This window comes from Sphaeramia orbicularis, chromosome 20 (assembly GCF_902148855.1).
Source record: "Sphaeramia orbicularis chromosome 20, fSphaOr1.1, whole genome shotgun sequence".
Lineage (NCBI taxonomy): Eukaryota > Metazoa > Chordata > Actinopteri > Kurtiformes > Apogonidae > Sphaeramia > Sphaeramia orbicularis.
The window spans coordinates 46,603,348-46,631,300 of record NC_043976.1 but is presented as its reverse complement, the minus strand read 5'-3'; the positions used below and the strand labels follow the sequence as shown (position 1 = coordinate 46,631,300).

The 27,953-nt window shown below is 39.8% G+C and overlaps 2 protein-coding genes across 7 annotated transcripts; both read right to left on the bottom strand.

The window, feature by feature from the left end:
- Positions 1-182: 182 nt before the first annotated feature.
- LOC115411469 (uncharacterized) lies at positions 183-9,935 on the bottom strand. Of its 5 annotated transcripts, none has more exons than XM_030123613.1 (7): positions 9,763-9,935; positions 7,486-7,685; positions 6,261-6,475; positions 3,805-4,088; positions 3,434-3,547; positions 3,212-3,353; positions 183-801 (listed from the first exon to the last, which is right to left on the bottom strand). In XM_030123613.1, exons 3-7 carry the CDS (start codon positions 6,394-6,396, stop codon positions 470-472), a joined length of 1,008 nt encoding a protein of 335 aa, XP_029979473.1. In that variant the 5' UTR covers positions 6,397-6,475; positions 7,486-7,685; positions 9,763-9,935; the 3' UTR covers positions 183-469. The 5 variants fall into 5 exon arrangements, with proteins under 5 accessions (XP_029979473.1, XP_029979474.1, XP_029979472.1 ...); XM_030123614.1 differs by having other exon boundaries at positions 9,773-9,935; XM_030123612.1 differs by having other exon boundaries at positions 9,788-9,935.
- On the bottom strand, positions 7,261-27,946 carry LOC115411470 (chondrolectin-like). Of its 2 annotated transcripts, XR_003934216.1 has the most exons (10): positions 27,812-27,946; positions 22,861-23,036; positions 22,480-22,652; positions 22,233-22,390; positions 18,238-18,288; positions 17,915-17,974; positions 17,735-17,831; positions 17,165-17,506; positions 11,709-11,712; positions 7,261-7,274 (listed from the first exon to the last, which is right to left on the bottom strand). XR_003934216.1 is itself a non-coding variant. In XM_030123618.1 (8 exons), exons 1-8 carry the CDS (start codon positions 27,897-27,899, stop codon positions 17,425-17,427), a joined length of 885 nt encoding a protein of 294 aa, XP_029979478.1. In that variant the 5' UTR covers positions 27,900-27,946; the 3' UTR covers positions 17,063-17,424. The 2 variants fall into 2 exon arrangements, 1 of the variants encoding a protein (XP_029979478.1); XM_030123618.1 differs by lacking the exons at positions 7,261-7,274; positions 11,709-11,712 and having other exon boundaries at positions 17,063-17,506.
- Between the last annotated feature and the right edge of the window lie 7 nt (positions 27,947-27,953).

Sequence of the window (27,953 nt, the reverse complement as noted above, 5' to 3'; positions counted from 1 at the left end):
AATAATATTCCATAAATACATTTACAGTCAGGTTACAGTGAGGATGGAGGAGGTTCACTTCTATATTTGTCAAACTGTGTTTTCATCTGCTGGAAGTCAGAGTTCCTTCTGGAAAACTCATGGATTGAACTAGTTTTATTGAGCTGATTTCCAAATAGTTCAGGTAGAAAAATTACATGGGATCAGAAATATAAGCTTTTATTTGTCCCACCAGGGGAAACTCCAGGTTACAGCAGCAAAGCACAAAAAGCACAAGAGCAGAAGAAAAATAAATAAAGACAAATCCAAAAAGCTATTTATACTATTTACACTATTTACAGTTGTCAAAAAAGCTATTCATACTATTTATACTATTTATACTATTTCTACATTTATACTATTTCCAGTTGTGTGTCTGTTGATCATGATACAACAGGGATGTGGTTTATCGCCCAGAGTATCAGGATAATCCTTTCATTTGTGCATCAGTCTAATGTGGATCAGGACTCAGGTCCAGGTCCAGGGTTCTGGACAGGTTGCAGTCCAGTTCACATAAGGCTGATATCAGAAATGATGCCGCTGCTGGTCCTTTGCGTCGCACCGTGTCGATCACATCTGCAGCCTTATGGGCTCGGCCTTTCGTTTTTACACACTCATACTCTCTGTCATTAATAAACATCTGGTGTAAAAGTCGGTCCAACAGCTGGTTCAGAACAGGATCCGTCACACGATCCACAAATTCAGGCCGAACCGAAGACAACGTCTGCTGTGGTGAGATGTTCCGCTGAGTCCTCAGTCCACCTCCTCCAGTTAAAGCAGGATCTGGAAGTGACCACACTGGGTTCAGTTCACAGTCAGACCTGTGCAATCAGCTGAGTTCAGACTGAAACAGGAGAGAACAGGGGTGGTTTATGGGTGAAAGTCGACTGTGACATCACTGTCACCAAGTTTCTGTGGTTAAACTCACAGGGTGTTTCTACATAGTTGATTTTCAGAAAATGTAAAAAGATGTTCCCACCACTTCAACAAACAGATCACACAGTGTCATCTAACTCCTGTGACTGATCAGCTGACTGATGTTCCACTGTTTCCGTCAAGTCCACAAGTTATACCGCATTTATTGTTCAAGTAAAGGAAGTTAGTAAAGTTTATGCACATAGCCCTTGCTATTCTGCTACAGCCGTCCTGGATCAAAACACTTAAAGCAGATCCAGTCAATGTCAAGACTGTGAAGATGTGGACTGACGAGGCTGTAGCAGAACTGCACGGCTGTTTGGAGGCATTTATTAAAGGTGCAGTCTGTGAATTCTGTTCATTCTACAACTGACACACACATGAAGGAATCCTGTTCATTTCAGTCCTGATCTCAGTGACAGTAGTATTCCAGACAGAAGATTCACATTTAAAGCTCAGCGTCAGCCCCAAATGATGGTTATGATGTCATTGTGTGTTTTGGTCTGAGGCTCCGCCCACCACCTGTCTGCCAATCACAGAGTCAGTACCTCAGTTCATCCAGGTTGGCAGTTCCACTGAGCTGCAGCTGAACATTTATGAGCACAAATGTGTGACCTGAAGAAACCCAAAAGGACTAAAGGGATTATTCCAACGACGACAAAGAGACAAAGAGAGAAAAGAAACAAGGATCTGGAGGAGAAGAATGAGAAACAGACGACTGAAAGAGAAGAATGAGAAACAGACGACTGAAAGAGGAGAAGAATGAGAAACAGACGACTGAAAGAGGAGAAGAATGAGAAACAGACGACTGAAAGAGGAGAAGAATGAGAAACAGACGACTGAAAGAGGAGAAGAATGAGAAACAGACCACTGAAAGAGGAGAAGAATGAGAAACAGACCACTGAAAGAGGAGAAGAATGAGAAACAGACCACTGAAAGAGGAGAAGAATGAGAAACAGACCACTGAAAGAGGAGAAGAATGAGAAACAGACGACTGAAAGAGGAGAAGAATTAGAAGACCGCCGCCGACTCTGCCTTAGTCTGACCACCGTAAGAATCACTGAGACCACCGTCTGCACCCGGTCCCAGGCTGTGGTCTCTTCTCCTGGTCCTGGTGAACAGACCTGGTCCTGCTGTAGGACTGGTCTCTGTCCATGGTATCTTCTTGTAGTTCAGTGTTTTCTGTGGAAGTGACCTCTGCATATAATCCAAAAGGGGGGGGGGGGGGGGGGGGGGTGTCTGTGGTTCGGTCGACTCGGCTCAGTATTCCTGCAGACCGTTTCCATTCCAGGATACTACAGACTTTACAGTACCTGGTCGTCATAGCGATGCGGTGCGTTACTTCTGTGTCGTCTGTTCAGAGTTGCTGATAAACTCACTTGTTGCGTGTTGTCTCGTCTGAATTTTTACATCGGCCACCAAAGACTGAATCTCCTGGACCGACCATGGTGTAGTTTTGGGCTGTTGTCATGTGGATTAATGTACCGACATATTTACTGTCAACTTCTGCATCTATTTTTGTAAAACAGCGGGTCACAGAGACGACTGTCTGCGGTCTCTGTTCACCAGAGCCTGTGCTGTTGTGGCGTTCCACCAGGTTTGGGAACAGCCCATCCAGAGGCCTGGCTGTATGACTGGAGCTCAAAGCGTCCTCCACCATAACCAGTGCCCGGAGACGTTGTTCAGGTGATAGACGTGGCATGATGCCGTTCACTGGACTAACAATGGAGGCCTTTTTTGGGCCTTTACATAGGCCTTCCAAACCAACCCTCAGATGGTGCACAGACCCACTGAGTATTGTTCAATGTGTATTTGGTCCACTTTAGCAAAGAGACCAACCCATGTGTAATGAACCGTGACAACAGGACAGCTCCTCATTATCTGAACGACCCCAGCGCTAAGGCATCAAAAAATACACCATGAATAATTACAACCCCCTAAAGTAGAAATATGCAGACATTTACACCTCAAAGTTTCTGTTGACTGTCAGTACACTGATGTAGAATCAGTCTGGGATGATTTTTTGTATAAATTTCTGGTGTGGTGGACAGGATTAGTGGAAACACTAGTAGTAGACGCTCATACTGGATCTGTCAGCCCCTAGTCTGGGGGGAGGAGCGGAGGATACCACACTGTACAGTATCTGAATGGGACTGCAGTACCAGTTTGGGCCACAAACCTACATACGACACCTTTAATGCAGATGAAACTGGTTTTGATGGCAGTGGTGCTGTTTTTTTTTTTTTTTTTGGTCTGATGCTGCAGGACTAAGTCTTACCAGTCAGATCTACTTCATGCCTCCAGACCTCGGCGTTTCCTTGGTGTCGGATCGTTAAAGTCACTCGTTCTGCGTTTGTTGGAAGACGGATCTCAAACATCGTGTGATAATTTGGTCCAAAGTTCAGGTCAAACTTGCTTGCCTGCAAATCAGCAGAAGATTCATAGTTTTAATCATCTCCAAAGTGACTTAAAGGTGCAGTTGAATGAAGACTCGGCTCACCTCCGGCTGTATCAGTTCAGCTTCAGGACAGTCCACACAGTATTTTTCTTTGGTTATGAGGTCACATGTGGCAGGTACACTGATGTATACGGCATTCTGTTCAATTTCTTTTACCTTAAGAAAAATCAAAATATTTTTACAAGTAACAGACACAGCAAAGGGCGTCTCAGCTCTTTTCAATTTAACGATTCACAAATAAATCATCCCTTGCAAATTATTTCACTTATTTACAAATTAGACACAGGGTAAAGAACATCGGTTTAGTTCAAATACACAACACATGTTACTAACATGTTATTACACGATAACACATACTCTACTTCTAAATGTGTCTTCTGGATTGGAGAATTTTCAGTCAGTTATGAACTTACATAAGCCTTTACATCTTTGACTGGGACATTGATTGGCAGTAGTAGCATCTCTAGTTTCTGTCTCTGTGTTCTTGGGTTTGGTGGTGTGAGGAACAGCAGAACTTGGCCACTGACTGATCTGATGTACTGATAAAAGCCTCTGAAAGCCTCCCAGACGAGGCCAAACAGGGACAGATGTTGGACGTTGATGACCACATGAGTGTCTGTGATCTCCAGAGGTTCAGTGAACTCCATTCCATCATCAGTGATGTGGACCACAGACAGCAGGCTGTTAGAGCGTTGACCTGTAAAAACACACAGCCTTCAGTTTTCATTCACACCCTCATCACAGTGTGTGTGAACCAAGGTTATAATAGTTTTGGATTTTTTTTTTTTTTAACTTATTTTTTATTAAAGTTTTCTTGAACTATTACAGTGGAAAGGTGAAGGACATACACACTGTTGAGTATTCAACCTTGCGATGAATCATCATGTCCTTGATGTCTGGTAGTAGAAGACATGGTGATGGCGTCCTCTTCCTGCCTTCTATAATTTGTTCATTTTTCCCACTTGTTATCCAGTTGGGACTCTTGCGGTCTCAGTTTGTGTCAGTCTCTCTTTAACATAGATCTCCTCCACAGTGCACGTCCACTGGTCCATGGTCAGGGCTGTTAGTTTGGACCACAATCTTGTGATGGACTTTTTACTTGCAGATAATATTTTTAATTAGGTACTGATCCTCTTTTCGTACTACCTCACCCGTCAAAACTCCAAAGTACAGTACCTTACAAGATTTGGGTATTTCACATCCTATTATTTTTTAAAGGTCTGCCATATTTTGTCCCAATACGGTTTTCTCTTTTGGCAAGTCCAAAATATATGCGTATGGTCTACATCTATGAGTCCGCATGATCTCCAGCACGGTTGCTGGATTGGTACCACTCCCCTCCTGATTTCAGGAGTAATGAAATATCGGATTAAATTTTTCCATTTGAATTCTCTCCATGTCCTGGAGTTAGTGGATGTGCACAGCGTTTCATACATGGTAGACCATTCCTCTTCAGTTATTTCTTCCCCAAGCTCTGTTTCCCACTTCTGTTTGATACAAAGAGAGGAACTATTTCTACATGAAGTTTTGGATTTTTAATCATAGTTTTATTTAGTTTTGACTTTTTTTTCTCTAATTCAGTCAGTTTTAATTAGTTTTTAGAGCAGGTTTGATAGTTTTTATTAGCTGTCGTTTTTTCTGAATGCTTAGTTTTAGTATTCGTTTCAGTTTTTTCATATATATTATCTTCCATCCTATTCCAAGAAATAAGTGAGGTAATCCTGGACATTTTATTTGGGGGTGGGGTTAGGGCGGCTCTGACTGAACAGAGACACAAACACATGGACAGTACCATGTATAAATTCCCTATAGCAGGTTGGAGGGGGTAGTGTAGGTGGGGGTGCAATCCATACCAAGGTTCTAATAGTTTTGGATTTTTCATTCTAGTTTAGTTTTATTTAGTTTTGACTTTTTTTTTCTCTAATTCAGTTCGTTTTAATTCATTTTTAGAGCAGGTTTGATAGTTTTATTAGTTTTCGTTCTTTTCTAAATGTTTAGTTGTAGTTTAGTTGTAGTTCAGTCGTCTCTTTTCTCTTCTTCTCTGTGGTTGTATTCAAATAAATCCCAGACAGGACTCTGCTGCTTTCTCCCAACTTTAGTCTCCATGTTTCCAGGTAGAGTGGGGACCAGAAGACGACTGGAAACCACAAGTGAACACAAGTGACGGACCCTTAAATATCATATGATGTCACTAGCTAAAATTACTAGAGCAAAATAAATGGATTTCGTATCAATCCGACATTGATAAAGACGAAAATGAAGGGAACTTTATCCATAATTTTTATCCGTTTTAGTTAGTTTTGTAAACACACAATACAGTTTCTGTTAGTTATGCTTTTTTTTTTTATAGTTTTCATTTATTTCAGTTAACGAAAATGTTTTTACAATTCTAGTTTTCATCATCTCATTAGTTTTTGTTAACGATAATAGCCTTGATCCATACACGTCACTTATGTGAAAACGAAACTGAAACTTTCCATACTTTCACCCTTGGCCTCCTGACTTCTGTACCTCTCTTTTACCGCTGATCTTAGACAAAATTTTCACGTTCTATCCTATATCAAGATTGACAAAGATGAAAACGATGGGAATTTTATCCATAATTTTTATACAGTTTTAGTTAGTTTTGTAAACACACAATACAGTTTCAGTTAGTTATCGTTTTTTCTTTTAATTTGAGTTTTTATTTCTTTCAGTTAACGAAAATGTTTTTACAATTTTAGTTTTCGTCATTTTGTTCGTTTTCGTTCACGATAATAACCTTGGTGTGAACAGATGAACCTGAGGATGGAGTTGGTTCATGTGTGTGATGAACACGTCCTCTCTCAGACGTCGGCAGGATCACGGTTCAGCTGTTGAACTTTCTTACCGTGCTTGGTCTCACAGTGTGGGAGGCGGAGCTGCCAAACGGCGTTCTCAGGACACTCGATACTGAACAGCGGCCCTGCAGGCGTCCTGCCACCTGACTGGAGGAGGAGCTCATCCCATTGGACGGTCCCGTACATCAGCCCCGCCTCCCGAGCCACAACAAACACCAATCCAGTCCGAGTACAACGGAAGGCACCTGAATGAGGACAGCTGAACCTGGGAGACACAGAGCGGTCCTGTTACTGTCCTCTGTCCATGCTGAGGATGCAGGTTTCATGTCCAGTGGAAGTCAAGTGTGTCCTAGTGGAGAGTCTTCAGTCAGTCACCAACGCTGTCTTTGTCTCAACATTCAACATCAAAAACAAGACTCTGCTTAACCCTTTACTCTGATCATTAACTGTGGTTTTAGCTCCGAGTCCTGCTGAAACCATGACAACACAAACAATCTTCATCAGGCCTTTTACTTCATGTACAATTTGCTGATAAAGTGTAGGTGCTACTCGGAAACTGGATAGCCGTGATCCATGACATTTTTGAGATGGAAACACTCACATTTTCTTTACGACTTGAACAGGAGAAATTTAAAAATTGTTGGGTGCCTTGGATTACATATATAACCTCAGAAAACCGGACTTTGACTGAACGTAGAAGATGGGACTAACTCTCTCCCCTCAAGGTTTGTTTTTTTGTTTATGTGTTTTCTTTTTCTGTGCTACTCTTATGTTCATGGTTGACTTTTGTACTTGAATATCCTAATACTAAATGTACATGTGCACTGTTAGGCTCTTTTTTTCTCCTTTCTTCTTTCTTTGTATTATGACTATGAATGCTGCCTTGTGTGTATACATATAAATTCATTTATGCACCCCCCCACCCCCCCTTTTTTTTTTTCTTTTTTCAGTGTGTTTCAGTGTGGTTGGATAAATGGTATTAACGTCTTCACTCTGTCCCTCTGTGATGTAGAGCTCAGTGTAGATCTGGTTTAGACTGGTTCTACTTCCTGCTTCATCAGTTCCTTCAGCCACACATTCACATCTGCTCCTCAGACTGAGCTTATGTTCTTCTAAAACCTTCACTGAAAGAAAATAATAAAAGTTACGTAACTTACATAGATTTTTCAGTTTCCCAAAAATATTGTAACTGAGAAAAACCTAAAGAAAATGTAGTGAAATTGTTGTTTGTGTTTTCAGATGTGAGGTTGTGTCCAGACACATGTCCAGTCTTACTTTGTACAGTGGTGTCCATCTGTGGTCCAGTTCTGGTTCTGGATGTTTCTTCACACGGGGGGTCTCCTGATGAACCAAACTGGTCCCTGCAGACTTCATCTGCAGAACCAGTGTCCATAGTTGGTCCACACTTTATCACTCAGGATGTTCTGACACAAAAAAACAGGATACTGGATCTACCAGGTGTCCTCTTCCTGTCTCTGTGGACACAAATTCAGGTGTTTCTTACATGCGATGTACAAGAATGATGATTAGTCAGTTAGTCTTCATCAGAGTCAACATCCTTCACATTAGGGATGCACCGATTCCGATACAAGTATTGAGCATCGGCTCCAATACTCAGTGTATGTACTTGTACTCATACCCATAAAAGTAATCCAATACAACTGCACCGATACCACTTACGGCCATGTGACATTCCCAGTTCAGTGCAGCAGGTACGAGGAGGAGGAATAATGTGTGTGAGTGTGAAGAGTGTGGAGATTTTTCCAAATAAATGATGGTGATAAAAGTAACACTGACTGCAAGTAAAGTTAAAGACACAGACAGATACAGACGCAGCCTTCTGTCCGTCCTCTGCGTACATTCCATCTGTTTTCCAGGTGCTGGAGGATGAGTACCCAGACAGAGAATACCAGCGGAACCATGGAGGTAGAGGATCTGTTCAAAGAGCCACTGTGGGAGTTAGAGAAAAACTACTGACACATTTAGGACAACTACCCGGGGCTCGGCCGGGGGTACGGAGCGGTGCAGACCGCTGCCAGCAGAAGTGGAAATGAAACTGTGCATGCAGGCCACCAGCTCTGCCTCAGAGAGAATCTTTAGTGCATCAGGCAACATTGTGAGTTGTGAGATGTCCTGTCTGAAGCCAGACACGGTTAACAAGCCAGTGTTCCTGGCAAAGAATCTGTAGAAGTTGTGCTGTAACTACCTCTGTTCTGTGAGTAGCAAATGCATTTTCTGTAAACACTTCTGTTGTCTTTAGAAGAATAGAACATGTTGCACTTGAATGCACTTTCAATATTTCACCTTCCACCAGCTGCTGCATATGTTTGTTATTTATTGGTAAAGCAGAGCTGCAGTAAAATGTCTGATTTGTAATTCATTTATTCGTACTTTATGTTAATGTTGATGACTGGCAGTGAGTTCTTATGAATAAAACTGCACTTTCCACATTCTTTTGTATTATGATGTTTGTATTTTTCTGAAAAATGCTTGGTTTTCACCGAACCTGTAGTCATATTGTATCGTATCGATATCGAGATATCTGGCATGAATATTGAGATATGAAATTTTGTCCATATCGTTCAGCCCCACAAAGAACTGGAATGGGATTATTAAGTACTCGTATTGGTACTCAGTATCAGCAAGTACTCAAATGTAGGTACTCGTACTCGGTCTGGAAAAAAGCGGTATCGATGCATCCCTAATTCACATTGTCATGGAGTTCTCCCTCTAATCATACAAAGTCTTTAATGTGGATTTCCTTTTTTACCAACAAAACCGAATGTTTTCAGACTCATCAGGTGAAGCTACAGAGGTCACATCCCAGAACATGTGGCCATAATATTACAAGAATAAAGTCATACCCTGCTGGTCCACAGCAGTAGTATGTGTGTTGGATAAAGTCCTGGATCTGAACTAGACTCAGTAAATCTGCTCAGTCCCAGCAGATCATGCATATATTCACTGGAGTCAGTCCATGGTCTACTGGAAATGACCTTTGGATCAGCTGGTTCTGGTCCTAGTTTTGGACCCTGGTTGTCAGTCCTGATGAAACCATGTATATTAGTTTCAGGTCCAAATAGCGCTGACCCCCTCCCCCCTGGATCAGGTCTGGATCCTCCATGTGTGTCCACATGTCAGTGTTCATGGACCACTTGTTCTTTGGTAGCTCGTACAGATCCATGTCCAGTCCAACTGTCCTTCATTTCATTTCAGATTTCCCATGTTCCTTTGCTCTGGCTGTGTTTACTGCTGTACTCCGTCATGTTGAACAGGTTGGTTTAAGACACTCAGTCTGACTGAGAGGGGCGTGGCCTGGGGGGGAAGTGACGTATGTGCAGACCCTGTATATCCAAGCCGCTGCTAACTTCACCTCGTTAATAAATACACAGTATGGTACTAGTAAGTACGGTACTTTATTAGGACGATGTGGTTCCACAAATACAAGTGGTATGTGAGGAAGAAATGGTAAAAGTAACAAAAGTACAAAGTAAAATCACTTTGTATTATTTGTACTAACTTCCTTAAGTTTCAAATTCTTATGGTACTCACGTGCACACACGTTTTAACGCCTTACTTTGAAAACCGGAAACGGAGACGCGTCCATTTCACTCAGCGGTTTAACGTCCGGCTTCATTTACCCTGGTGGTTCGGCGCGGTTCGGTTCCTGTTGTTTCTTCTTTACTTTGGGTTTGTTTTGTGTTCTAACGTCCGAACTTCCTGTCTGTCACCGGACGAACGGTCTTAGCTCCGCCTCTTCCGCCTCCTGTCACTCCAGTCTGCCTCCACTGATCTGCGCATGTCCGGATACACCTGCGCGGCTCACAGATGGAGTGGAGCTGTCTGTAATCTATAATATCTGTAATAAACATCTATAATAAGTCTGTAATATTTGAATTTACTAAAAAATGAATGAAGAAAATAAGAATTACACAAAAAACCAAATGCTGTATGAATGTATAATATCTACAAAACAAAATAAGACAAAATAAAAGTATTATTAATGAATGAATGAATGAATGAAATCTTTATTTTGAACATGTAGACAGTGAAATCAAAACAAAAATCAGCCAACAAAATATAAGTACTGATACATAAATGATTGATAAGCGAACAAACAACAAAAATAAATAAATATATAAATAATAGAATAACAATAGCACACATCCTTTTTCCTATATACATTAATGTGATAATACCAATTTACAACTTATCCTACCAGATATTAATTCAAAAAATAAATTAAAAAAATTATATATATATATATATATATATATATATATATATATATATATATATATATATATATATAAAGACATATAATATTCTATGTTGTCCTATATAGTAATATCATAATAATATATTCATATATCCATATTTAAACTAGATATTATCAGCACATATGTGTCAAAGCCCCACTATGAAAAACAACTGGATTCCCCCCTCAAGCCCTTTCCTCTCTGTATTTTGTAAAAATCATTTGTTTGTATTTGTTTTTTAATGAAAATAAATAATTGATAAAAATGTACAAAAAATACTACACATCTATAAATCATGATAATAATTTTAACAGTAATAATAATGACAACCAAAATCCATTTATTTTTCAAATGGTTAATGCTGGAGAAGAATTCAAATAAATACACAAATACTATCTATCTATCTATCTATCTATCTATACATACATATATATATATATATATATATATATATATATATATATATATATATATATATATATATATATATATATATATATATATATATATTTGAGCAATAATAATAATAGTAATAATAAATAAAATTAATAATAATTGAAATTAATTAACTAGGGATGCACCCATACCACTTTTTTCCAGACTGAGTATGAGTACTTACATTTGAGTACTTGCCGATACCGAGTACTGATCCTAGTCCTTAGTAATCCCATTCCAGTTGTTAGTTCCTTTTGTAAATGTGCTTTATTGTCGTTGTCATTAGTCTGACTGGAACAAAGTGCTGCTACTGACATTTAATGTGTTGGAATGAGCGTTTGTCAGTTAATCCACCAGGGGGCGCCGCTCTGAATTAACCATACTGGACAAATACCACGAAGAAGAGGAAAGTTTTTAGTGAAGAAGAAGAAAGTCAGTAATACCAAACCTGTAGACGACAGAGGAACACTACTGTGATACTAATGTTAGTGTTTTCTCTGTAAGGTTTAAAAGTTTAGCTTCAGCAGGAAGAGAAAAGACAGATGAGTGACAGGTTTGGTTTTCACTTCCACTGGCGGCGGTCCGCACCGCTCCGTACTCCCGCTGGTATTCTGTGTCTGGGTACTCATCCTCCATCAGCTGGAAAACAGATGAATGTAGTCAGATTACAGACAGAAGGCTGCGTCTGTATCTGTGTCTGAACGCTACTGTCAGTCAGCCTTACTGTGATCACATCATTTCTTTGGTTCCATCTCCACACTCTTCACACTCACACATTCTTCCTCCTCCTCGTACCTGCTGCACTGAACTGGGAATGGCACACGGACACAAGTGGGATCGGTGCATTTGTATCGGATTACTTTTATGAGTACGAGTACACACACTGAGTATCGGAGCCGATGCCAATACTTGTATCGGTATTGGTGCGTCCCTAGACTTAACAAAAACTATGAACTATCTGTAAAGAACTTTGAATGTGGATGAAAAATGAGAAACAGCTGATGTGTCAAAATGACACACATGAATGAAACAACATCAAAGTAAAGAATAATAATAATAATAAAAAAAAAATAAAAAAAAAGAATAAATACGGATGAAATAATGTGAGTGTGAATCAGTGAAATGATGAAGTTCAATGTTTCTTTAATAAAGTTCGAACTTTCTGAGAATAAATGTGTCAAAAACCAGTTGCTGCTCTCTGATTGGCTGACAGCAATTTACTAAAGAACCATCTGGACATAAAACACTCATGTTAAAACTGATTAATTATCAGTAATCAGAACTGATCAGTGACTCCATTCTTACCCCAGTTCAGGGTGTCACCATGGTAACACAGGCCCGCTGTAGAAGCTCATTAAAGTTTGTCATTAATGAGACTAACAGATTAATTCCGATTAAAGTGTTTTAATGAAATTTGTGTCGACAAGGAGTTGGAAACCTATTAAAATAAATGAAAAATAAATCCAACAGAGAGTTTCACATTAAAACCAAAGTGATTTGATATAAACTGAGGCTGGAAGCAGAAACACAGAGACGTTATATTTAGAAACAGAAAAGACACACACTGTAAAAAAAAAAAAAAAAAATCTGTAATTTAACAGAATTTTCACTGTTTATTTTACAGATTTTTCCTGTATTTTCAAGAAACAGGAAAATATCAATGAAATGACAAAAACAGACTGTGATTTTACATGTCAAATGGAAAAGAACACGAAAAAACTGCAACTGTGAATAACCATAAAATTTCCCTTTTTTAAAAGTTTTTTTAACAGAAAAATACAGTTAAAATACATTTGCAAATGTATCATAATTTCACAAATATTTCTTTTCTATCTGTGAGATTAAACTGTTAATCTAAAGTTTAATACTGTTAAAAAAAAAAATAATAATAAAACCAGATAAAATTACTGACAGTTAACGGTAACAGAAGTATTAGTTCTGTCAGTTGAACCAGACTTGTTTGTTAATTGACAAATATCTTGTGTAATTACAGGAGGTTTCACAACAAAAATGTTGAATAAATGTATTTTTGTGAATGTATAACATGTATAAGCACTGATAAACTGTCCAAATACAGTTTTTATCAGTGGATTGGACAACTGAGTCTGACTGAAAATTATTACCTCCGCCAAGGAGGTTCTGTTTTTGCCAGGGTTTGTTTGTCTGTTTGTTTGTCTGTCCGTTAGTGTGCAATATAACTCAAAAAGTTACGGACAGATTTGGATGAAATTTTCAGGGTTTGTTGGAAATGGGATAAGGAAGAAATGATTAAATTTTGGTGGTGATCGGGGGTGGGGGGGCCCACGGGGGGGGGGGCACTGATCAGCCTTGGCGGAGGTCTGCGCTCTCTGAGTGCTTCTAGTTTATATATATATTTATAGGGAATTGGATTGTTTTAATAAATGAAAATATTCTTTATTAAACATTAAAAACTCAAAAAAAAAAAAAAAAAAAAGAGTAAAATCTCATGTAAAGTTAGGGCAAAAAAACCTGTATTTTAATTATGGAAAATTACCGTATTTTTATGAGATGGTTATTTTCCGTTATTTAACAGTATTTTTTCAGTACCCCTGCCACCAGAATATTACTGTTTTTTTTTTTTTTTTGTTTTTTTACAGTGTTCTTCTCTGTGGTCGTATTCAAATAAATCCCAGACAGGACTCTGCTGCTTTCTCCCAACTTTAGTCTGCATGTTTCCAGGTAGAGTGGGGACCAGAATCCCTTCCAAGCTCCAAAAGTGTTTGTTTTTTCATCTGAAATAGGCTAAGACTAAATTCAATGATGAATAAAATTAATTTTTCTACTAAGAACCTTGTGAATTTGGTATTTTTGGTATTAGTACTTCATATACCATTAGCACAAACACTATGAACTACTTTTACTGTGTACTTTTGGAGTAATCATACTATAAAATCCCTTCCAAGCTCCAAAAGTGTTTGTTTTCTTGTGAAATAGTGTAAAAGACTAAATTTAATGATGAATAAAATTATTTTTTCCAATATGTACCATGTGAATTTGTAATATTTGGTATTAGTACTTCATATACTGTTAGCACAAATACTATGAACTACTTTTACTGTGTACTTTTGGAGTAATCATAATCCAGAATCCATTCCACACTGCACTTCTGTTTGTTGTATTCAGTGGTTGGAACAGATAAAATGTAAAAAAAGATTAAAACTTTTAAAAGTTTATAAGCTCTGTAATTTTTTGTGGCTCCAGGCTTTTTTTTTTTTTTTTTTTTTTTTGGTGGAAGACGAGGCAAAATGGCTCTGACTGATAACAAAAGTTGCAGAGCCCTGGTGTAGAAGAGTAAGAGTCTTTCCAAATGGAAAACACCTTCATTTGTTCATTTGATGCCATTGAATCCGTACGATGATGATGATGATCATCGAATTTTATAAGAATTTTGATGGAACACAATTACAACCATGGAAGTTCTCAAGACGATGTCCGTCATAAAATCTGTATTTATTTTTTTCAGTTTCACCACGTTTATTTTGAAGGACAGTTTATCTGTTTGGTAGAACATGTTTTCAGACAATGACAGCTTACACATGTACAGTTTTTTCTTCATAAATATAACAGAATCATCGTAAATGAATCATCACCAATGACTGGAAGTGTTTTCATTCGTTCATCTTCATTCATTTTCATATAAAACAATAGTCGATCCATTCATGGAGGTGATTTCATGCAATTATTCGATCATAATTCAATTTTTTTTTTCTCTGTCCAGTGAAACTATCAGACTCATTATGAACTGAAAATATCTAGACACAGAAACAGCTACGGAAACCCAAAAGTCTCCAGTGTTTTTTATTCTCTGATAAGTGATTAAATGGAGGTGAACTAGAAATAACCAACAGTGATGAAAGAGCTTTAAGACTTTTATTTAAGAGAGGCAAAAGTTCATTAATGTGTCAAACTGAAATAAATTAAAGCCTCAAACACCACATGTTAATTCCTTCTTTCATGTCAGATTCTAATTAACTGATCCGTTAAATGCTTCGTTAACTCCACGTCGTCGGCCCAGTTCTACATCCACACACTGAAAACACCGAAACCTGGAAAAAAATCAGACCGATCACTGAATCTGAGCAGAAGGAGGTCAAGGTCGATCCGTGAAGAACATCGAATGAATTTATCCAAAGATTCACAAACATGAAACTGAAGCTCCGTATGTTCAAGAAAAGTGAAGGTTAGTTTCACAGTCAGCTGCTTCCATCACAGTGGTTCACATCTTCAGCTTATTTCCACTGAAATCACCAGAAATGATCCAATTACCAGAAAGATACAGGATGTTTCACAGCACTTTAAGTGACGACGTCTTCACATGGTTTTCTGTGCATTTAGGATCCAAACCTGAGGAGGATGGCTTTGTTTTGTCACATGGTTCTGTCACCTCCAGGTCTTCAGTGGTTAATGGTCCAGAACATCATCTAGAGCCAGTTTTGTCAAACTGTATCGGAAACAAAACACCCATAGTTGACGCCGTTGATGATGATGAAGTGAATCATAACGACAGAGGAACCAAAATGTCTCCCACTGGTTTCATGATTTATTTACTCAGTTAATCTTATACTGGGGGGGGGGGGGTTATTGTCAAATACCACATTAGCCCTGATTTTCTGATGCAACAAGATGTTCTCAGCACTCCTGTGGAATTTTTTTGAAATTTTCATCCTAACCCCCCCACACCCCAAAAATGACTTTTTTAACTCTGAAAATCTGCTCTTTCAGCTCCTCCACTCTTTTGTCCAGTTCAGTGTCTAAATCTGTTCATGATGGGACAGTTCATGGTCCTGTCAGTGCCAGACTGGATCATAAGAGTACTGTGGACTAGGAACAGTCTAAAGTCAAGGTCATGGTGGAGGTCAAAGGTCACCAAAATGACTAGTTTTTTTCAAAAATTCATACCATTCTGACATTTGATCAAATCTGTCCTCAGTTCTGTTCCTCTGGTTTCCTGGTGGGACCCCCCCCCCCCCCTTTGGCCCTTTACAGACACATTACAGACTAAATATTACAACATGTACATTCCATTTGAATTTGCCGCCATTAGTGTGGAGGAAACACTAGCATACATTTAGGAGGGAAGCACTAACACTTCATTCATTCATTCATTTTCTGAACCCACTTTATTCTCACTAGGGTCAGGGGGCGGAGCCAACCCCAGCTACTTACGGGTGAAGGTGGGGTTCACCCTGGACATGTGACCAGTTCATCCCAGACTGAACATATAGAGACAAACACACTGTCACATTCACACCTATGGGCGATTTAGATGAACCCATGAACCTATCAGAGCATGTGTTTGGATGGTGGGAGGAGCCAGAGGACCAGAGAGAACCCACACAGACACAGAAAGGCTCCACCCCCATGGACTAAAGGCCCCACCCCCATGTCCTGGTGTTGAACTGACCCCAGGACCTTCTGTCTGTGGCTCCAGGTCTGTCCTCTGCCCCCACAGGACAGGTTCATGTAACTGTCAGTGCTGTGGAACTGCCGTCTGTTCTGTGTTCATGTCTGTGCAGAATACACAGGAAACAGTTGTGTTGAATGGGTCTGACTGAATGTCAGCTGTTTGTGGTCAGTAGATGTGTTCTGAGGACAGAACCTGAGCCCAACATTTGGAAGAACCCACATGAACAGCTGAGTTCCATCACATATGCATTTGGACCATTTGGGTGACCTTTGACCTCTAACTGGACCTTGACTCTACAGCTTCTGTAGTGCACAGCACTGCAGACATGACATGTCTGACAAAAAACATTTAAGGGCCCAGCATGAGCAGATTGACACATTGTACTTGATCAAAAGTGAAGAAGGTTTGAAGTTGACAAAAACTCCACGTTTTCAGGGCTGAAAAAGTAATTTTCAGGGTGGGGGGGTTGGGGATTGATTTGAAATTTTTTTCACATTTTTGTATTCCCAAGACATGGGAGCATTAGAAAATCTGGGCTAAAGTTGAATCTGAACCCCCCCCACTTCATATATATATATATATATATATATATATATATATATATATATACACAAAAGGAAAAAAAAAAAGAAAGCTCCAAATTGTTTAAAAATGAAAATAAGATGAACAATAAATTAACAAAAAAAACAAAAAAACAATTACAATTACAATTTAAAAAAAAAATAAAAAAAAATACTGAAGAATAAATGGTTTCCAAAATGTTGTTTCGAAGCTTTTTGGAACCAGAAGTGATCATATTTGGACAAGACCTCATCAGCGTTTAACCAGAAACAGTTTTCTTTTATATTTCAGTGAATATTTTCTGATTTCAAATGCACATTAATCCTGAAAACTGTTTGTACTTTTCACAATAAAAGCATCACCAATACTGTGACTGAAGGAGATGTGGTTATTTACATGTTTTTACAGTCTTCATGAACCATCACCTTCCAAATGAAATCAGATACACTATCAAAGACGACAGCGGTGGCATGACATCATCAGAAGGCGACATAAACAGGAAGTGGAGGACGATAAAGCTGACGTGGTGGCTCAGACCTCCATACTGTCACCCTTTGGCGTCTGGGAAATCCACAGGTTGGACGGATCGGACGGCGTCTTAGTACGAGGTTTACTGGAAAACAGACAAAAAAACAACCGCGACGGATGAAAACAAATACATGAAAACACACCAAACAGATAAAAAAACAGACGACAACCAGATAAAAACAAACAAAACCTCCACCAAGGCAGATCAGTGCCCCCCCCCCCCAGGATCGAGGACCAAGTTCCAGGACCTGTTAATCCAGGATCCGTTAATCCAGGACCTGCCGGTCTACGTCCAGGCCCAGTGTGTGCTCACCTTCTTGTGAACATCTGGAAACAGCAGGTGGCCGATGCCACCAGGATGAGCAGCATCAGGGGGATTGTGGGAATTATGACGTAGACCAGCAGCATCCCTGAAACAGACAGGTCAAAGGTCAAAGGTCATAGTCAGCACCAATCACAGCTGGAGACAGGAGGTCAAAGGTCAGGGTGGTACCTGATGCTCCGGCCATCATAACATGAGGAGGAGCGTCAGCGCTGCGATCTGGTGACGACGCTGAGGAAACACGACCCATGATCACATGACCATCCCAACATGGTGGAAGACAGAAGAAGAAGAACAGGAAACAAACAGAAGAAGAACAGGAAATGAACAGAAGAAGAACAGGAAATGAACAGAAGAAGAACAGGAAATGAACAGACCGACAATAATCAAACCTACAGTCGCTACAATGACATATTAGCTTCGTTTACAGCTTCACAACCCACAGATGGAAGGAAGTGTTCATGTTTTGACCATATATGGACATTCCTTCCTACCTGTCCCTCTGACTACAGGTGTGTCACCCTGTTCCTTCACCAGGTGACTGTCTGAAAAAACAAAACAACACAATAAAGGGAATCATCAGCAAAAACAACAAACCTTTATTACAGTTTGAACCAGTGTTTTTCAACCTTGGGGTCAGGACCCCACATGGGGTCACCTGGAATTCAAATGGGGTCGCCTGAAATTTCTAGTAATTGAAAAAAAATTAATTAAAACTTACTAATTGAAATTAACATTATATAGTCTAAATGTTGCCTATAATTAACATTTATTTGCAACATATAGCAAACTATTACATGATCAAAAACAAATTAATTTTAGCAAAATAAATGTCTCTGTTCTGAATTTCATGGGTCACCTGAAATTTCTAATAATTTATAAAAAAAAAAAAAAATTAAAACTTACTAATAAAAATTTCCATTATATAGTCTAAATGTTGCCTAAAATTAACGTTTATTTGCAACATGTTATAGCAAACTATTACATGATTAAAAACAAATTAATTTTAGCCAAAAAAATGTCTCCGTTTTGGATGTCTGGGGTCGCCTGAAATTTGTGACGTTAAAATGGGGTCTGGAGTAAAAAAAGGTTGGAAACCAGTGGTTTAAAGGCTGATTTAAAGGATGATATTTGTCTTTTGAAATAATTCATAAAAGATGCAACAAGATGAAAGTGACAGAAAGAAGCTGTAGAAAACATGAAGGATTTAAAAAAGAAACTGAGGAAATGAGACAAAAACTAAACAAGAAACAAGACCGTTATTGTTTTAAATTACTTGTAAAAGATGCAACAAAGACTAACGCTGCGTTCCAGTCCACCTGTAACTGCTGTTCTTCCATCCTTCTACTGCTGTTCTTCCATCCTTCTACTGCTGTTCTTCCATCCTTCTACTGCTGTTCTTCCATCCTTCTACTGGTGTTTTTCCATCCTTCTACTGCTGTTCTTCCATCCTTCTACTGGTGTTTTTCCATCCTTCTACTGCTGTTCTTCCATCCTTCTACTGCTGTTCTTCCATCCTTCTACTGCTGTTCTTCCATCCTTCTACTGCTGTTCTTCCATCCTTCTACTGCTGTTCTTCCATCCTTCTACTGGTGTTTTTCCATCCTTCTACTGGTGTTTTCCATCCTTCTACTGGTGTAAATGCTCTGGAATGTTCAGTCAAACCTGGGACTTCCACCTGTGAACTCGTACTAGATCCATGTTCTCCCAGTTCTGAGTTCTGACGTCACGTAGCAATGGTGCCCCCCCATGGATGTGGCGTTTATGCAGATTGTTTATTAAAACAAGGTATTGATCTGATGTTATTTATCTGTAAATGTTCTGAATAATCGGCAGCTGCTCTAGTGTTAGCTAGTTTTCAGTCCAATGAGTTCAAGAATAAATTAATACCTAGTGCTGGGCAGCGATTAAAAATTTTAATCACAATAACTATGCGATTAATCATGATTAATCACATAGTTATATGGGGTGGGGGGGTTGCTGGCATCAACAGTGTGTATTTCCTTTCAGTATAGTTCAGACTGCAGTACTCCGCTGATAAAAATAATTGCACATGTCAGTTCTTCCAAACACCTGTGTCCCCCCCCCCCCACCATCTGAAGACATTTCAAATGAAAATGTCCATGGAACAGACCGCTACTGTTACACGTTTATGTCCAACTGTGAGTGATTGACAGGAGTCTTAGTCCCACTAATCAGTACTAATACTAATAAGCCCAATAATATGTGATGTTCAGTTGTTCAAAGTAAACAAAGGGGGCCCTCTAGTGGTGGGAATAAGTGTCACTAACGTATGTTTTGTCCTTGCGGTGTTCCCGTACTCAGTTCAGACATAAGAAGGAACTAACAGACACGTTTCTTTCACTCTGTTTGTATGGCCCCAAAAACATTTGTCTGTGAGTATTTTCTGTTCAGTTGTTGTCAGAATGAATAGTATCAAATATCTCTGATATGAACCTTTGTTTCTGGATAAAAGACGTTGTAAATCTTGAGTTAATCTGTAAATGCTAATCATTAGCGTGTCTATGCATTTTCCCATTCAAGTTAGCATGGAGCTAGCAATCTTTTTCCCATTCATTTAAATGTATAATGCCATGTAAATGTACTAAGGCAGTGAACAAAACTCAGATTTAGTTTGTATGTGTCAGTTTTACAGTGAGTCTACAGGAACAGATTTGGACACAAGTTTTGAGCGTCCATCTTTTCTTGGTAAACCTGTTGTCTATCTGCAGCTAATCGCTACACGCACACAAGCAGAAGAATAGGAGTTAGAATAAAACAGCATTAACGTGAGATTTAAAAAAATTGTCGTTATTTAATGAATGTATTAATGCGGTAATAACGCATTAACTTGCCCAGCCCTAGTAAAACCAAATACGAATCCAAATATACAAAAAATAACACAAACGGTAGAACAGCTCCTCTGGCCTTATGCTGTTTTTCCTCCTCTGTTTCCCTCAAATAAGCAAAGAACAAACACCTCTGGGATAGAAATCCTACTATAATGCACGTTCTGCGTCCGTCCGCCCAGTGTCCCTCCCATCGATGTCCGTCTGATCGATGTTCCATCACAGGAGGGCGTTTGTACGGGTTTTCCTCAGCCTTCACAGACCCGATCTCTGCCAAACTCACCAAAAAAATACAAACATGGCCTGACTATGTACTAGGCACAATTTTACGTCTGTATTCAAATGTTGTGAGGTATGCTGGGAGATTTTAGCCTCTCTTGCTATCGTACAATGGCACCACGGGTACAATGCCGCTAGTGATTGTAAATGAACATAACGTACGGTAGGGATGGGAATTGAGATTCCCAGTAGATCGATTCCTTGGAATTGTTTGTCTGCCTGCTTAACGATTCTGCCTTCGTTGTGCATGCGTGATGACATCACATGTACGCTGCATTGATTTGGTCAGAACGTGGCCAACATGGTGTTGAGGCAGAAACGGTCTAAACAGACCACACCAGGTCCAAACAGACCACACCAGGTCCAAACAGACCACACCAGGTCCAAACAGACCACACCAGGTCTAAACAGACCACACCAGGTCCAAACAGACCACACCAGGTCCAAACAGACCACACCAGGTCTAAACAGACCACACCAGGTCTAAACAGACCACACCAGGTCCACTGGAACACTGTCAAAGCTTCCATTTCTTCTAAAGGTGGAATCCCTCTAATATCCTCAAACATTTGTCCACAGCATGTGATTCATTTACAGGAATGTCACATATTTGATTCTCTACTTAGCGGTGCTTGTGAATGTAGCGGCAGAGTGAACGCCGGGCCGGTTCTGGTGTGGGCAACAAACATCATACCCCCTCAAATACAAGTTTCCGAAGGGAAGAAGGGAAAGGAAATGAGGTGCACAACAATGGGAGACAAGCCGAGTAGATCCGGTTCCACGTAGTAGAAATGCAGCAATAGAGGAATTAGTAAAGAGTCTGTAGTTTCACTGTACGCCCCCCCACCCCAGCCTCCTGAACCGGGCCCGGCATCATCTATTATTATTATTTGTTCATACTGTATATGTTCTATTTTCTGTGCAGATGGAAATATAACAGACAGTTCATGCAAACACACCTGTTTGGACTCTTTTATTCCCTCACCCAATGAGAATCGATAAGAGAATCGGATCGATAAGGAAAATCGATAATGGAATCGGAATCGTTAAATTCTTAACGATTCCCATCCCTAACGTACGGTCCTCCATGCTGGATTGTTTGCATCTAACTCCCACAATTCCTTGCGCTCAGGCAGTTTGGCGTGACTCTCCTGGAACGTTACAAAGTCCTGAGTTGTGGTTTGAAGTCGTGACTTAGAGACTCAAAAAACGGTCTGGAACGCAGCATTAAATAAAGTGGAACATAAAAACTAAAAACGGTCAAACCCAAGTCCTGCACTGCAGGCGCTGAGCTGAATGGAAGGAAATAAAGGACGCTTCATTCTACAGGCATCCTCTGCCTCCTGATTGGCTGACGGTACCTGGTTCATATTTGCAGATGAAGTTGTGTTTCATGTTGCAGCGGTCGTCGTTCCATTGGTAGAGATAAGCTCCACCCAGTCCAGGAATGGCGGTGGGCTGATGGTACATGACGACGCAGGCCTCGCCTCCGCACGACGGTTCGTCAAAATACCAGTTCCTGCGTCAGAACGGCCAATGTCACCTTCGCCTCGTCATCGTCAGACACAAACATCTAAAGGTTCCTCTGAACATACATGTCGGACTCACCTGAAGGGGGCGGGGCTTCCGTCCGTCCAATAGTACATCTGCGGACAGGAAGTGAAGGCGTGGCTGGTTTCAGTCTGATCGGCGCCGTCCACACGAGTCAGACCGATCCAGAAATCCCCATCTGAGATCCCGCCCCCAGAACCAGGACCGCCCACAGCGCCAGACCTGAGCTCCTGAAGGGGAGACCGGTAACAGGTGAGTGAAGGGGAGACCAGTTACAGGTGAGTGAAGGGGAGGCTGGGGGAGTACGACAAAGGTGACAGGTGAGTGAAGGGGAGGTTGGGGGGAGGATGACACCGGAAACAGGTGAGTGAAGGGGAGAACGGGGGAAGGATGACACCGGTTCCAGGTGAGTGTAGGGGCGGTCGGGGTCGGTGGTACCTGCAGCAGGTGTTCGATGTCCCTCTGCTCTCCTGGACTCTCGATGCTCAGCAGCGCCCCCCCGTCCATCTCGCAGGCCTGAACAGCTTCTCTGAACGCGACGCGGCTCGACACGTCGTGGAAATACGCGATTTTATAGCAGGGACGTTCAGGACCGCCCACACACACCGTCTGACCTGACCAATCAGAGAAGAACGACATCATGCTGAACGTCAGGGCTCATTCACAATCACAGAAGCAGGAATAGAACAAGAAAATATTTCAAACAAACACTGTAAAAAAATAAAAACATAAAAAAAAAAAAACCAGTAATATTCCAGCAGCTGGGGTACCAAAAACTACTGTTAAATAACAGAAAATAACTCTTTTTAAAAAATACGGTAATTTTCCATAATTAAAATGCAGTTTTTTGCCCTAACTTTACATGAGATTTTGCATATTTTTTTTGACTTTTTAATGTTTAATAAAGAACATTTTCACATATTAAAACAATCAAATTACATATATATATATATATATAATTTTCAGTGAGACTCAGTTGTCCAATCCACTGATAAAAACTGTATTTGGACAGTTTATCAGTGCTTATACATGTTATACATTCACAAAAATACATTTATTCAACATTTTTGTTGTGAAACCTCCTGTAATTACACAAGATATTTGTCAATTAATAAAACAAGTCTGGTTCAACTGACAGAACAAAAACTTCTTTTACGGTTAATTGTCAGTAATTTTATCTGGTTTTCGTTTTTTTTTTTTTTTTACACTATTAAACTTTAAATTAACAGTTTAATCTCATAAATAGAAAAGAAGTATTTGTGAAATTACGATACATTTGCAAATGTATTTTAACTGTATTTTTCTGTGAAAAAAGAAAAAATTTCTTTTAAAAAAATGTAAATTTTCTGGTTATTCACAGTTACAGTTTTTTCATGTTATTTTACGTTTGACATGTAAAATCAGAGTCTGTTTTTGTCATTTCATTGATATTTTTATGTGTCTGAAAAATACAGAAACAATCTGTAAAATAAACAGTAAAAATTCTGTTAAATTACAGATTTTTTTTTTTTACAGTGCAGTAAAATGACAAAACGCTGCATCATTTTTTTTGTGTTTTAACAGAATGTGAAAAAAAACACGTTTCTTTCTTCCCCGTTTCTTCTTGTTGTTTCTTCTTTATCTGTCGACTCATTGGGATCATTTCCTCCTCATTGGGTCCAGGAGCAGAAAGCTTTTCCTGACATTAAAGACCCAATTAGAGGCATCAGCAGTGTGCATTAAAACTGCACTTTTTCTGCCTGCAGTCTGTGTTGAATCCCAGTGGACGCTGCAGTGATTAATACTGAGTCTGGTCCAGGCCTCCTCGGACCGCCGGCTACTTTAAGTGATTAGCTGGAGTCTGTTCTGCACCATCATCACTTTCCTGTTAAAGCCACTAAAGAGCTCCATATATATGTGTCCACTTCAGCCGCTCTGCGTCTGCTTCAACTCACATCCACAAAAACTGTGGACGCTGCAGGACAGTAAGAGAACCAGAACCAGAACTAAAGCCAGAACCAGAACCCAAAACCAGAACTAAAACCAGAACTAAAGCCAGAACCAGAACTAAAACCAGAACCCAAAACCAGAACTAAAACCAGAACTAAAGCCAGAACCAGAACTAAAACCAGAACCCAAAACCAGAACTAAAACCAGAACTAAAGCCAGAACCAGAACCCAAAACCAGAACTAAAACTAGACCTAAAACCAGAACTAAAGCCAGAACCAGAACTAAAACCAGAACCAGAACCCAAAACCAGAACTAAAACCAGAACTAAAGCCAGAACCCAAAACCAGAACTAAAACCAGAACTAAAGCCAGAACCAGAACCCAAAACCAGAACTAAAACTAGACCTAAAACCAGAACTAAAGCCAGAACCAGAACTAAAACCAGAACCCAAAACCAGAACTAAAACCAGAACTAAAGCCAGAACCAGAACTAAAACCAGAACCCAAAACCAGAACTAAAACCAGAACTAAAGCCAGAACCAGAACCCAAAACCAGAACTAAAACTAGACCTAAAACCAGAACTAAAGCCAGAACCAGAACTAAAACCAGAACCAGAACCCAAAACCAGAACTAAAACCAGAACTAAAGCCAGAACCCAAAACCAGAACTAAAACCAGAACTAAAGCCAGAACCAGAACCCAAAACCAGAACTAAAACTAGACCTAAAACCAGAACTAAAGCCAGAACCAGAACTAAAACCAGAACCAGAACCCAAAACCAGAACTAAAACCAGAACCCAAAACCCAAAACCAGAACTAAAACAAGAAGCACTCATAGAGCGTGGACCTCCACCAAGGCAGATCAGTGCCCCCCCCCCCCCCATCACCACCAACATCTCATCATTTCTTCCTTGTGCCAGTATCAACATTTCCTGAAAATTTCATCCAAATCCATCCAGAACTTTTTCAGTTTTCTTGCACACAGACAAACAGACAAACCAGCGCCGGCATAAACAGAACCTCCTTGGTGGAGGTGGCCTGGCTAAAACCAGAACCTAAAGCCAGAACTCAAACAAGTGTTCTCAGGCACAACAAACCCCGCCCCTCACATGTACAGAGGGTCTGTACTGCTAGTGGAAGTCACCGTGGCTCCGCCCACTGCCAGACAGAGGCAGATGAGTGACAGCGTTGGCTTCAGTCCTGTCTAAACTGAAGAACAAGACTGAATAAAAATGGGGCAGAGCTGTTGTTGGTTGGTTGTATTTTCAGGTTCTTAAAGCAGTGGGAGCTATCGTTTACAGACACCCAAAGACGAAGAAAACAGAAGCAGATGGATCCACAAATCCAGGAAACCAAACCTAGATCTGTGGATCCTGTTTGGGGTCAGCTAACATTCACTGATGCTGTATTTTTGGTCCAATCAGACCTGAAATGACCTATTGTTTTGGCTAACGGTCCTTCTTAGTGCAGCTCTTGGTTTCATGATCAGATCTTTCATGGTTTTTGTCTCATTTTGTGATTGTGAACCTTGTGCTCCTACATGATTAGTAAACGAACTGAAACTGAGGCCAACCTAGTTTTACAAATACGGAGGACCTGGAGAATAAAGCTACGACGGAGTATTAGGACCACAGAAGAAAAGAAAAACACTGGGCACTACCAGAAGAAAGTCAGAAAATATGGAGATAAAACCTGGAATTTAATGAGAATAAAGTCAAATACAAAAAGAATCACAATGTTCTGACATGTTCCCTTTTCTCTGCTGTGTTTACTGCTGTACTCCGTCCTGTTGAGCAGGTCAGTTTAAGACAGTATGACTGAGAGGGGCGTGGCCTGGGCTTAGAGGGGCGTGGCCTGGGGGGGAAGTGACGGATGTGTGGACCCTCTACTGTAGGTTATTTTGTCATGGATCCAGCTGATGTCATCTGTGTGTGCATGTGCTGATGTCAGCATGAGCTGACTCTATAAATGTGCCAAGTTTGAAGTAAACTGAAATAAAATCTATGTTTTTATAGACATTTTAAATTTCACCCATTATATGTAAATGGGAGGAAAAAAAAGATAAAAAAAAAAAAAAAAAAAAAATCTTAAAAAATTTGAACTTTGACCTACTTTTCCCCGTAGCAACCACATGTAACAGCAGGAATCTCCATAGCAACCACATATAACGGCAGGAAACATGTGCAAGTGGCTGGAAATTGGGCCAAAGTCACAGAAGAAGAAAAAACAAACAACGGTGCCAGTATTTCAGACTCCAGCTGTGAAGTTAAACTGACAGATGCACCAGCATTGTTTACATCAGAAACGTGGACTCACTCTGGCTGTTACAGAGTGGATGGGCCAAAGCTGGACCAGGACTTTTCGGACAGGACGTATGAACTGTCTGACCAAAACATGAGACACGGGCAGCACGAGACATGAGATGTCATGTTTTCTGAGTTTGTTTAAAATGACACTGATCTCATGAAACGCCATTGTATGCCACGCCAGGTCTTATAATAGTAACCCTCCGGTATCCAGGTGTGCCTTTTACGCACACTTTGCACTTCATGTTATAAACCTTCATATTATTTTTCATAATTTAAATAAGGTTAGAATTCAAAAGTTGTTCATTTGTGCATGATCTTTAAAATTCTGTCCACCAACTCAAATGTGCACATTGTAAACAAAAGAAAATGACCAGACGAGCATCTGTCTGCCAAGTGTGCAGAAAACGCACTATTTCTAACATTTGATCTGTATGATTAGGACTGAGCTGGATTTACAAAAATAAAATCAAATTAGAGCAGAAAAATAAATCAATATTTAATATTTAATAGTTTGATTTATAGGTGTGCATTTTACGCACACTTGGTGACAGATGCTAGTATTTTTGAACATTTGACCTAGCGCCAAAAATAATAATAATGCAAATTAACCAGTGTTGGAGTTAATCACTGACATATGCCAGGAGGAAAACATCTAATATGTGATCCACTTTTTATGGAGTATATGAAAAAAAAAAATTGTGTTTTTTGCATCCAAAAAAAAAAGGTTTGTTTCCATTACAAACACGGCATTTAAAGGGTTAAAAAATGTGACAGTTATTGAGTATTTGGTATTTTTATTTACGGCTCAAGTTGATGAAATAGAAAAAAGTGTAAAAGAATTAAAACAAACTGTAGGAAAATGTTTTGACATTATTCCACAAGTGTGTGAAAAAGGCACACCTGGTGTTTAGTAAGGGCCTGGTGAACGGGATACCAGAGGGATACTAATAATAATAATAATAATAATAATAATAATAATAATACAAATAGTACTTTTTTGGAAACTCCAAGACGCTTCACAAACAAACAAAACAAAAAGAACAGAGGAAAAAAAAGATGGTGGCTCAAGAAAATGCAAGTTTAACAGTTTTTTTTCGACATGCTTTGTTTTTGTCTCTGTTGAAATAAAATACTTTCATTTGGGAACTCACCGCTTACAACACGAGCTCCGTCTCCCCTGGCGACCGCTGTTGTCATGACAACCACCCAAACCTGCAGCATCACCTGGTGAAAAGTCATAATGCTGGAAAAAAACGTGAGAATAAACCCTGGAACAAAGTGAAAGTGAAGCGG